General features: G+C 42.6%; 1 protein-coding gene across 2 annotated transcripts in view; it reads right to left on the reverse strand.

The window, feature by feature from the left end:
- Positions 1 to 12650, reverse strand: part of ATRN (attractin) — a 183141-nt gene continuing 170491 nt past the window's right edge. The window contains exons 28-29 of one of the 2 annotated variants that reach the window (XM_037811187.1): positions 6952 to 7066; positions 1 to 4552 (exon numbers count right to left, since the gene is read on the reverse strand). In XM_037811187.1, coding sequence (XP_037667115.1) covers positions 4428 to 4552; positions 6952 to 7066 — 240 coding nt within the window. In that variant the 3' untranslated portion in view covers positions 1 to 4427. Of the gene's footprint in view, positions 4553 to 6951; positions 7067 to 9284; positions 9494 to 12650 lie in introns of those variants that run through there. The other variant, XM_037811188.1, reaches the window with a different exon arrangement.

The raw sequence follows: 12650 nt of genomic DNA on the forward strand, positions 1-12650 counted from the left end.
CACATTTTTACCAGATCTACTTTTATTTCAGAAGGAAGTTTGTATGATAGTATTTACTTTTGTTTATATACAAGTCCTTCACATTTGTGTTTAAAATGCGCAGACCTCCCTTCATTTCTCTTACTCCTGCTTAAATTAAGCTGTTATTTTACAATACAAAAAATACCAAAAAATTGCAGTCCTAAATGTATGTATAACACCCACAATCCCCAGCGATGAAATAGTTTACAATACTTACTCCATATTTACATGAGTGCAATAGATGCTAAATTATACATATTAACAAACTAAGCTTGAGTCCAAACAAACAAACAAAAAAACCGTAAACAACTATAAAACAAACATTTCCAGAGCCAGAATTAGTTCAACGAAACAGGCTTCACTAGTGTTTAGAATGTTTTGTGCACAAATTCAGAGTTCCTGAAAGTAGATTCCATTATTGCCTTTATAAGAGAAGGCGCCACTTTTCGTCTCTACATCATCTCCCTGCAGGCAAGGGTGTTTATTAGTTTGAGTGACTCATCAACTCATTGACAGGAAATGTCTCTTGGTGGGCCTATCTAGAAACCGTTCACTGTGATTTTTATGGTTTGAGCCAAGTTTAGTAAATTGGGTAAAAGTTTCAGAAGAGAACCAGTATGTGCCCCAAAGACAGAAGGCATCTGGCTCCTCTGGGCTGTCCTCGGGATGGCCAATTCTTATAGGAACGACCGCAAGGAAAGATCTCCTGGGATGATAGGGGTTTGAGGAGTTGGATTTTGTTGTAATTCAAAAGAGCTTCTTTTTCATCTTGGTCACTGCCCTTGCGTTAGCTTAGGTTAGTAAGTGCTTAGTCAGTATTTGTTGAATGAATGGATGAATGAATGGATGAGACCAATGGATCCGATGTTTTAATGAAAACAACACTATCATCCAAGGAAGTTAATCACCCCACCTCCTCCCCAAATACACTCCATTCAATTAAAAGGCCAAGTTAAAGGTAAAATGTCTTTTGTCTACTGACAGTGCTCAGGTCTTTTAATTTCCCTGATTTCCTAGTGCATCTTGCATCTCAGGCTTCTTCCACAGATATTCTGACATTTTCCTTTTTCTGACAATATTCTGCCTAGGGCCTTAGGGCTGGGTTAGTTTGGGGCAGAGGGGCGGGGGGGGATGAATTGCTTTCTCTTTGCCACCTCTTCTTGTCTTTTATAGGTGACCCTCCACAGGGAAGCACTGACTTCTCTCCAAACCATGTTTAGGAAGGGGAGCAGGAGGGGGCGGTGTAGAGCCCAGGGTTGATGGTGGAGTGTGACATTCTCCATGGGGAAATAAGAGTTAATTTATCAACCAAATAACCACCTGCCGTTGCCCCCATTATTCATTACCCAAAGACATTCATCGTATAAACTATGGTCCTGGGAAATGGACACGAAAAATTTAGATAAAACCGTAACAAAATGCAGGCCAGAAAACCCTTTTTGGAAAAATGTAATTTAAGAGAATCATTTCTCAGGAGGAGACTGGCCATCCCTGGCCATCCACAAAACTGAGCCTGACAGAAAGATTCACAACACACTCGTTGGGCCAATGACAGTGACAGGGGCTACTACTGCTTCCTTTGAGTCTCCTCACCTACTGCTGTTTAAATAGAGTCACATCCCAAGTTTACATATATATATCTATATATCTATCTATCTATATAGATATATATATACTGACAGAAGATTCCTGTTTTAATAATTATCTAAATTGGTACCAGATGCATCTGAACACATCAACACTACAGGGATGTGTTTTTTGGCTTTGCTACCCATATACCAGGGCCTCACGAGAGAGGACTTCTCAGAACCTGGATATCCAGTACATGGCACAAAAACATACTAGGTGAAACTCAGACATTGTTACATTTAATAAAAATACATTAAGATATTTTTCTGTTTTATGTACACAGAATGCCTGAGCATTCTGGACACTACTGTATAGTTATGTACAAGTGCAAGGTCAATGTTTTTATGACTATTTTAATTTACATGCAGGCTCTCCTGCGAGATGCAGGCATTTACCAGGTGACAACCCACTCCCTCTTGGTGACTGGCTCTGAGCTGGCTCCTCTTTCTCCCTGCCTCCCTTCCTCTGACGGAGCCTGGAGGAAACTGCTGTTGGCTGCAAAGGAGAAGCAGGTGGATTCAGCTGTTTCTCCTTTGTTGGAGCAGAATTAAACTTTTCTTGCTCCTTCCTTCCTTTTTAGAAATGAACTTTATCTTTTAGGAAAAAAAAAAACCAGGTGGCTATGGGTCAAGGTGCATGTTACTTCAAGACTAACATGGGGAAGAGACCTCTTTGGCAAAGGAAAATCTGGTCCACTGAACAAACAAGGAGTTTTTTCCTTGCAGGAGGACAATCCCCGATGGCCTCCCTCCTGCTTCACCAAGAGGCCTCGTGGTAATCACAGGGTGGAAGGGCCAGTCTATTGCAGGCCACATTCTGGAGCAGGGATCTTTTCTAGAATGATTTGCTCTTTAACAATGATGTGAAAAAGAAGCTTTTTGAGAGGCAAGTCTCCAAGTAGAGGTGTTTTTGTGCATCAGACAGTGTTTAATGGTTTTCAAAAATTTCCCTGAAAACATCTTTCCAAGGACTCTTGATGGGAGTAGTGTTAGTGTTGGGGAAGAGATAGTGCTCCTCTAAGCACTGCATTTAAAGGTGAAATGCTGCAGTTTTTGCCTTTTTGGATATTGATGTCTCCAAATTCACAAATGTGAGCTCTGCTGTCCCGAGGTCCATCTCACTAGGGTAATGCTGGAGAATCCCAGGTTTTAAAGCAGAAGGAATTTTTTGGGAGGCTGCTGCATAATGCTGAAATACAGAGCACCAGAAAATGGGAAAAGACAACATCCAGGTAATGCCTGCAGGAGAAAGCAGGAGCAGATACTGCCCCACTCTTCTTACATTTGGTCGTCTTCCATTTGGCATAGTTTTCCCTTCTCGTCCACTTTGTCCACGTGCAGTTCATCCTTACCAGCATTCACCTGCCCTCCTCACAGCTACCACCTCGGCATGGGAAGGAGGATGGGTGGGCCAAGGCTCTCCTCAGGGTAAGGAGGACAAAAAGCTCCAGGTCCTTTTCCAGGCCCTGGGCAGGTGCTGCCTGACAGTGGGAGACTGTCCCTCTCCTGGGATGGTCTGATTCCATCCCCAGCCTGAGAATGACCCACAAGTTCAGAGCAGGCTAAAGGAACACAAAGTTGCTTTTTGATCCAAGGGCCCCAAGTCTTTTCCATGCTCTTTTCTGCTCAAGGGAGACATATAACAGGAACAAGGCCCTTCCTCTGAGGTGTCCTGGAAGGAGGAGGCCAGAAGGGTGGACACAAACATCAGCCCTGGGATGATGGGGGTGGTGGTGGTGTCAGGGAGGGACATGGGGACCGTGCCATATTTCCAGTGTCCACTTTGACAACACTAAAAACAGGAGCTTTCACAGTTAGTTCATTTCTGCTTTCCTCTCAGTTGCTGATGCTAGGTTGAACGCTCCTTGGGGTGAAAAAATTCTTTCCTGGCTGCAAATTAGATTTTAGAAAAAGAGCAGATTGCCAGTGGTAGCTATTGGAATTTTACAAGAATGTAGGAATGCAAAACTTAGGCTTACTAACTTTCCAATTGCTAGATCTATTTAAAGTCTAGGCACTTAGTGTGTGTGTGTGTGTGTGTGTGTGTGTGTGTGAGTGTGTGTGTAAGAGAGAAAAAGAACTTCAAATGGATTAAGACGAAATTAATCAAGTGATTTTAGAAAACTACCTATGACATCACTTTACATTCTAAGTAACACTGCTGACCTTAACATTGAAAATAGCCCCCTTCTATCCTAGTTTGATATGATTCAAAAGAGATGGACCGTTATTAGTTGTCAACTAGAAAAAAGCTACTCCCTGGAAGAGAGATATCTGCCTAAATTGTGCAAGAATAAATAGCACATCTTTTAAAAAAGATAGCAGGCTGCAGATGAAAATAAGTTAATTCATCTGACTTAGTTTTTAAAAGACCATGTTCAAGAACAACTGATGACTAACATCTACTTGTAAACACTACAACTTTTGTTTTTTTTTGCACAGTTCAGACAGTCCCAAGAACAGTTTTCCATTAGTGAACCTGAGTGTCGTTCCTAGCTCTCTCCCTGGCTCTACACCGGCCTCCTCCAGCAACAACGGGATCACCCCAGGACCTGCAATTAAATCAGTTATTTCCTATGTGAAAGTAAAAGGTTAGATGCTGGAACACGGATGGGAGAAACCGTCAAAGAAAGCTTGTGATCATGCAGATGAGTCGGGTGCTTCGAGTGCTTCCAGTCTTCTGCCTGGTACCACACGGCCGTTTCCCTGCCTGCTCCCTCCCCTGCAGGCGGCTCTGCTATGCCACACTCGCTCCTGGGAGAGTCCCTGGCCCCAGCATCAAATGCAGGTTCCAGGCTGTGCAGGGGGCTGCTGCTTCCGGTTTCTCACTGCTCCTGACTTCTCTTTGTACACTATTGGCATCTGCTGAGAAATGTCCACCAGGGCGCTGGCCACTGCAAGACCTTGGGAGAACCCACAGAGGGGACGCATGTTAAGGTGCAGCATGCTTTTATTTTGTTTTAGAAACAATTTAAAAAATATTTTCATATTCCCATGGTGTAAAACAAACAAGATATATATACAGGGAAAAGTCTTACTTCTACCCTGCCCCTCCCTCTGCCCCTTCCCCCTTCATCCAGGTAACCTCTTTCTTTAGTTCTTATATATTCTTTCAGGGTTTCCTTATGCAAATACAAATACATATTCTTATCCTCTTCCTCACTTTTTACAACGTGTAGTTTGCTTTTCAGCAGGCCAATCAAGCAAAGTGCTCTGCTTGGTGTTAGGAATATTTAAATGAGATTGCAGACTGGCTTCAAGAGCTAAATCTTTCTTGCCTGCCTCCAAAAGGGCATCAAGAAAGAGCATAACTCTATTATAAAGTTCAGATTCATCCCATATTGTTTGGTCAGGCTTGGTTATTTTTATATCTACACCATGATATAGATCAGGGGAGACTCATTTCTACAATGGGGTAACAACAGCACAGGACTATTGTGAGTAGTCAGTGGGTAAATCTCTGTAAGGTATTTACCACAGTAACCGGCATGCAGCGGATTAATAACTATTACCTTTTATTCTTGTGACCACATGGCAACACCTACCTTTAGGGACTGGGTGATGCCAGTCTCCTTTTTTATCAGTAACTGATTAACTTGCCACTCCTTACAGAAGGTATAGTTCTCGGGGGAGCTGGATTCATAACATGCAGGGGAATCAGACAGCCCAGGCTTAGAGTCCTGCCAGGGCCCTCGGGAGCCATTGCTGGAGCTTGTTACTCTACTTGGGTAAGCCTATAAAATGAGGGGATAGCTCTTAAGAGCAAAATAATACCACATAAAGTGCTTGGTTCTGGCCTGGCATGGAGTGGCGGGATTCATACCACTGTGTAACTGTTACAGCAAAGGCATAGCCGGGCAGTCCAGAAAAGGGCACCATCTAAAATGGGGGGAATCAGAGGAGGTGCCTTTCTTGGAGTGGGTCTCAAACATTTGAGCCAGCCTTCATCAGGAGTTCCAGGGCATTGGGGCACATGAGGCAAAGGTCAGGGCAGGGAAGACCATAGTGTTGCAAGTCTGTTGCCGCCCACACCAGCAAGCACCTTGCCCGCAGGGAACACTGGTCAATGTTTGCTGAGCTAAGTGGTGGCAGGAGACACTCACTGCCCTGGAGTGTCTGGTTACCAAGTCTCCCTGCCCCCGACATGGGCAAGGCCTTGTCAGGGGCTCGACTTGCAGGAATCCAGGGAAGGGCAAATGAAAAGAGGACAATAAAGTCTGGTCTGCTCATGGCTAAGGGCCTCCCTCGTGAGGACAACACACTCCCACCATTCTGAAGCTGAGCTGGAGGATTTTCTGGCCTGAAGGCTGCACTCGGGGCTGTGGAGCTCAGCATCCAAACAAGGATCCTGGGACACACTTTCTTCGCAGACATAAGGTCTTCTTTGGCTAAGGCAACCACAACCCCAGAATCATCTCATCTGAAGGTTGTCTAGAATGTACATGTTGTCTGAGGCATCCCTCTAAAGTACTCCTTGATTAAACAAGGTACTTCCAAAATGGTACTCCACATTTCCTTTGTGTTCAACAATAAGAGAAGGTTTATATAAATTATGATTCACGTATGTGATGGAATAGTGTAAAAACCATTGGTACAATATGTAGTAAGCTGTAAACTGTTTATGACGGCTATATGAAAAAAGAAAAAGAAAAATTAGATCTATACATCATTGCAACTAAACTGCTGGCAAGGGCTGGAAAGGAAAGAGAAAATGAAAATGGTTGGGTGTTAGGATGGTAGAACTGTGAGTAAATTTTCAAAAAGTTCCTCTGTGATAATCATTGTTTGTGCCTTATATTTAAAATAAAGTGAAAAAAAAAAAGAGTAACAGTGCTAGAAATACCAATTTAAGAGTCACTAGCTTTGAGGAGAGAGCTGGCTGAGGAAGAGCATATAGAGTGAAGGGGGAGAAAGCCAAAGTTTGGGAGTTGGGTAGGGGTGAGGCAGAACAAGATTAAAAAAAAAAGGCAGGAAAGGAGAAGTCAGAGCCAAAAGGAGACCAGAAATACCAAGTCTAAAGGAAGGGGTGGTTGGAAGCATCAGCACCAGTGAGAGGCCAAGGAAGCCAGGGACAGTGAAAAGAATCCTGTACTTTACCGTAAGGAAGTGAATGGTGACCTCAGAGAAAGAGTTCTGAGAATCTAAGTGACAACTGGATTACCTGAGTGACTCCGTACAATGATGTGAGTGAGCACTATTCAGTATCGCCCTTAGGCCCAAGGTCATTATGAAAGGGAAGTATCCAGTGCCCAGCTCCTCCACACAGCCAACACGTGCTGTTCACTGACCCTCATCTCCTCACCTGACTGTCCAGGAGGAGGGATTCCACCGAGGCCTCGAGGCAGCCTCACAAATACAGAGAGCACAGCAGCTTTGTTGCCAAAACATGGCTCCAATGCAATGGGTTTGGGAATGGCCTGGTAGAAGAAGACCAAGAATTACCTAAAGCAGTATTTCTCAGGCTTTAACATACTCAGACAACTTAAACCTAAAACACTTGGTGCTTACAAGGATAAATGATTTAAAAAAATTTTTTTTTATTAAGATTTATTCACATACCATACAATCATCCAAAGTATATAATCCACTGATCACATTACCATCATATAGTTGTTCATTCATCACCCCAATCTATTTTGTTTAACATTTTCCTTGTATCAGAAAAAGTGAAAGAAAAAAAAAAAAGTAAAAACAGAACACCCAAATTGTTCCCCCCATTCTTCCTTTAGTTTTCTTTTTTTTTTGCCCCGTTTCTTTCTACTCATCCATCCATACACTGGACAAAGCGGAGTGTGGTCCACATGGCTTTCCCAGCCACACTGTCACCCCTCATAAGCTACATTGTTATACAATCATCTTCAAGATTCAAGGGTTCTGGGTTGTAGTTTGATAATTTCAGGTATTTACTGCTAGCTACTCCAGTTCACTAGAACCTAAAAATGGTTGTCTAAATTGTGTGTAAGAGTGCCCACCAGAGTGACCTCTCGGCTCCTTTTGGAATCTCTCTGCCACTGAAGCTTATTTTATTTCCTTTCACATCCCCCTTTTGGTCAAGAAGATGTTCTCCATCCCATGATGCCGGGTCTGCATTCCTCCCCGAGAGTCATATTCCATGTTGCCAGGGAGATTCGCTCCCTTGGGTGTCTGATCCCACGTAGTGGGAAGGGCAGTGATTTCACCTGCCAAGTTGGCTTAGCTAGAGAGAGAGGGCCACATCTGAGCAACAAAGAGGCATTCGGGAGGAGGCTCTTAGGCACAATTATAGGGAGGCCTAGCCTCTCCTTTGCAGCAACAGTCTTCCCAAGGGCAACTCCTGTGGTAGAGGGCTCAGCCCATCAAACCACCAGTCCACTATGTCTGTGAGCACACCAGCAACGATTGAGGTGGGGAAGCCCAACAGTCCTGCATTCTCCACCAGCTCTTTTAGAGTGTTTTTTTGCAATTCGAGGCATCTTCCCTTTCCAAATAAATTTGATAACTAGCTTTTCCAAGTCTGTAAAGTAGATTGTTGGAATTTTGATTGGGATTGCATTGAATCTGTAGATGAGTTTAGGTAGAATTGACATCTTAATGACATTTAGCCTTCCTAACCATGAACATGGAATATTTTTCCATCTTTTAAGGTCCCTTTCTATTTCTTTTAGTAGAGTTATGTAGTTTTCTTTGTATAGGTCTTTTACATCTTTGGTTAAGTTTATTCCTAGGTACTTGATTTTTTTAGTTGCTATTGAAAATGGTATCTTTTTCTTGAGTGTCTCTTCACTTTGTTCATTTCTAGTGTATAGAAACATTACTGACTTATGTGCATTAATCTGTCATACCACTACTTTGCTAAATTTATTAGCTCTAGTAGCTGTATCATCGATTTCTCAGGATTTTCCAGATATAAGATCATATCATCTGCAAATAATGACAGTTTTACTTCTTCCTTTCCAATTTGGATGCCTTTTATTTCTTTGTCTTGCTGGATTGCCCTGGCTAGCACTTCTAAGGATCAATGATTTTAAGTATATAGAGACAGATATATCAGTTAAGATAATGAAAATGAAATAGTAACATTAATACCAATCATTTAACATCAGTGAGAGGAATGATACTGTTTGCTACTTCCAATAAGGTTTCCACACCTACCTTTTCAAAGGAATGCTTGAACTGTGGGTAAGTTGGTTTCTTTCTTGCCCTGTATTTTTACTCAATTTGAAAATTGTAACTCATAATTGTTGTTCAGTGTGTCAGTAGCATTGAGTGTCTGGTAGATTTGCCATATAGTTCTGCTTATGTGGTTCAAACATAGACCCAGAAATTATGGAGACCTTTTTTTTTAAAATTGAAACTTCTTTCAGCTGTCCTTCAAACTCTAAGTAGACATACCTGCCATTGTAAGATCTGAATGGCTGACCAAATGGATTCCTCCTCAATTCTGTGGATGCATTTGGCTCTAGAAAGAATGTCTTTTATTTTCTGTTGCAGCCTTTGGAGGTGATTTTTGAAGATGCTCTCTATAGTAGTTTCTGTTGCTGTTTAACAATTACCAAAGACTTAGTGATTTAAAGCAACAACCATTTATTATCCCACAGTTCTGTAGGTCAGAAGTCCAGGGGTGGGATGTGTACAGTTCTCTGCTGAGGGTCCCACAAGAGCAAAGTCAAGATGTTGGCTAGGCTGGGAAAGGCTCTCAGGAAGACTCTGCTTCCAGGCTCAGCCACACTGTTGGCAGAATCCAGTTTCCTGAAGCTCTAGTCTGAGGTCCCCATTCCTTTGCTGGCTATCAGCCAGGGGCCAATCTCTGCTCCTAGAAGCTACGTGCATTCCTTCTCAGGTGATCTCTTCCTCTTCTGCCACAGCTGGAGAAAATTATCTACTTTTAAATGGTTCACCTGAATAATCTCCTTATCTTAAGGTCACCTAACTTGGGACTTTTACTAAATCTGCAAAATCCCTTTGTAGCAGTACCCAGAGTAATGTCTGACTAAATAATCAGGGCATGGGAATCTTGGGGCCATCTTTATAACTCTGCCTACCACACTCCCAAATATATCCTCAGTTAAGTTCCTCAATTACTAGTACCACTCTGGCTGTGGCTCAGGGAACTGACTGAATGAATGAAATGGCAAAAGTGGGGAGACCAGTAGGAAGCTACTACAATAAGTTACAGGAGAGATGACAGTGGCCTTGGATGAAGGTGGTAACAGTGGTGGAGATTAGGTGGTGCATGGTGGTTGGGAAATATTCTTGAAGACAGAGCCAGAAAGAATTGCTGACAGTCTTGATGTCCAGCGAGAGAACATGAGCATGAGTGAGTCAAGAGTGATTCCATGATTTTGGCCTTAGTATCTCGAATGATGGAGGTGAGTTGGGAAAGACATGCCAGAGTAGTAGATGTGGGGAATAACATCCAGAGCTCGGTTTTGTACATGCAAAGTTAGAGATAACTGTTAAGGCATGGGAATGGAGTCATCGAGTAATCAACTGGATATATCAGTCTGAAGGCTAAGAGGAGAGGTCTGGGTTGAGAGGGTCATGGTGTTTAAATCCATGACAGATAAGATCATCAAGGGACTGTGTGTAAAAGACACCAGAAGGTGGTTTGATGGGTTGAGCCCTCTACCACAGGACTTGCCCTTGGGAAGACTGTTGCTGCAAAGGAGAGGCTAGGCCTCCCTATAATTGTGCCTAAGAGCCTCCTCCCGAATGCCTCTTTGTTGCTCAGATGTGGCCCTCTCTCTCTAGCTAAGCCAACTTGGCAGGTGAAATCACTGCCCTTCCCACTACGTGGGATCAGACACCCAAGGGAGCGAATCTCCCTGGCAACATGGAATATGACTCTCGGGGAGGAATGCAGACCCGGCATCATGGGATGGAGAACATCTTCTTGACCAAAAGGGGGATGTGAAAGGAAATAAAATAAGCTTCAGTGGCAGAGAGATTCCAAAAGGAGCCGAGAGGTCACTCTGGTGGGCACTCTTACACACAATTTAGACAACCATTTTTAAGTTCTAAAGAATTGGGGTAGCTGGTGGTAGATACCTGAAACTATCAAACTACAACCCAGAACCCATGAATCTCGAAGACAATTGTATAAAAATGTAGCTTATGAGGGGTGACAATGGGATTGGGAAAGCCATAAGGACCACACTCCCCTTTGTCTAGTTTATGGGTGGATGAGTAGAAAAATAGGGGAAGGAAACAAACAAACAAACAAACAGACAAAGGTACCCAGTGTTCTTTTTTTTTTTTTTTTTTAATCATTATTTTATTGAGATATATTCACATACCACGCAGTCACACAAAACAAATTGTACTTTCGATTGTTTACAGTACCATTACATAGTTGTACATTCATCACCTAAATCAATCCCTGACACCTTCATTAGCACACACACAAAAATAACAAGAATAATAATTAGAGTGAAAAAGAGCAATTGAAGTAAAAAAGAACACTGGGTACCTTTGTCTGTTTGTTTCCTTCCCCTACTTTTCTACACATCCATCCATAAACTAGACAAAGTGGAGTTTGGTCCTTATGGCATTCCCAATCCCACTGTCACCCCTCATAAGCTACATTTTTATACAACTGTCTTCGAGATTCATGGGTTCTGGGTTGTAGTTTAATAGTTTCAGGTATCCACCACCAGCTACCCCAATTCTTTAGAACCTAAAAAAGGTTGTCTAAAGTGTGCGTAAGAGTGCCCACCAGAGTGATCTCTCGGCTCGTTTTGGAATCTCTCTGCCACTGAAGCTTATTTCATTTCCTTTCACATCCCCCTTTTGGTCAAGAAGATGTTCTCCGTCCCACGATGCCAGGTCTACATTCCTCCCCGGGAGTCATATTCCACGTTGCCAGGGAGATTCACTTCCCTGGGTGTCTGATCCCACGTAGGGGGGAGGGCAGTGATTTCACCTTTCAAGTTGGCTTAGCCAGAGAGAGAGGGCCACATCTGAGCAACAAAGAGGCATTCAGGAGGAGACTCTTAGGCACAAATACAGGGAGGCCTAGCCTCTCCTTTGCAGCAACCGTCTTCCCAAGGGTAAAACTTATGGTAGAGGGCTCAACCCATCAAACCACCAGTCCCCTATGTCTGTGGTCATGTTAGCAACCATGGAGGTGGGGTAGGCGAATACCCCTGCATTCTCCACAGGCTCCTCAAGGGGGCACTACATCTTTTTTTTTTTTTTTTCTTGTTTGTCTTTTTTCTTTTCTTTTTTTTTTTTTAACTTTCCCTTCTTTTTTAAATCAACTGTATGAAAAAAAAAGTTAAAAAGAAAACAAACATACAATAAAAGAACATTTCAAAGAGACCATAACAAGGGAGTAAGAAAAAGACAACTAACCTAAGATAACTGCTTAACTTCCAACATGTTCCTACTTTACCCCAAGAAAGTTACATAATATAGCAACATTTCAGTGAACTTGTTCCTACTACATCCATCAGAAATTAACAGACCATAGTCATTTCTGGGCATCCCCAGAACGTTAAATAGCTTATCTGTTCTTCTTGGATTATTGTTCCCCCTTTCTTAATTGCTCTCTACTGCTAGTTCCCCTACATTCTACATTATAAACCATTTGTTTTACATTTTTCAAAGTTCACATTAGTGGTAGCATATAATATTTCTCTTTTTGTGCCTGGCATATTTCGCTCAGCATTATGTCTTCAAGGTTCATCCATGTTGTCATATGTTTCACCAGATCGTTCCTTCTTACTGCCGCGTAGTATTCCATCGTGTGTATATACCACATTTTATTTATCCACTCATCTTTTGAAGGACATTTGGGTTGTTTCCATCTCTTGGCAATTGTGAATAATGCTGCTATGAATATTGGCGTGCAGATATCTGTTCGTGTCACTGCTTTCCGATCTTCTGGGTATATACCGAGAAGTGCAATCGCTGGATCGAATGGTAGCTCTATATCTAGTTTTCTAAGGAACTGCCAGACTGACTTCCAGAGTGGCTGAACCATTATACAGTCCCACCAACAATGAATAAGAGTTCCAATTT

The sequence above is a fragment of the Choloepus didactylus genome, chromosome 19 (genome assembly GCF_015220235.1).
Source record: "Choloepus didactylus isolate mChoDid1 chromosome 19, mChoDid1.pri, whole genome shotgun sequence".
In the NCBI taxonomy this organism is placed as follows: Eukaryota; Metazoa; Chordata; class Mammalia; order Pilosa; family Megalonychidae; genus Choloepus; species Choloepus didactylus.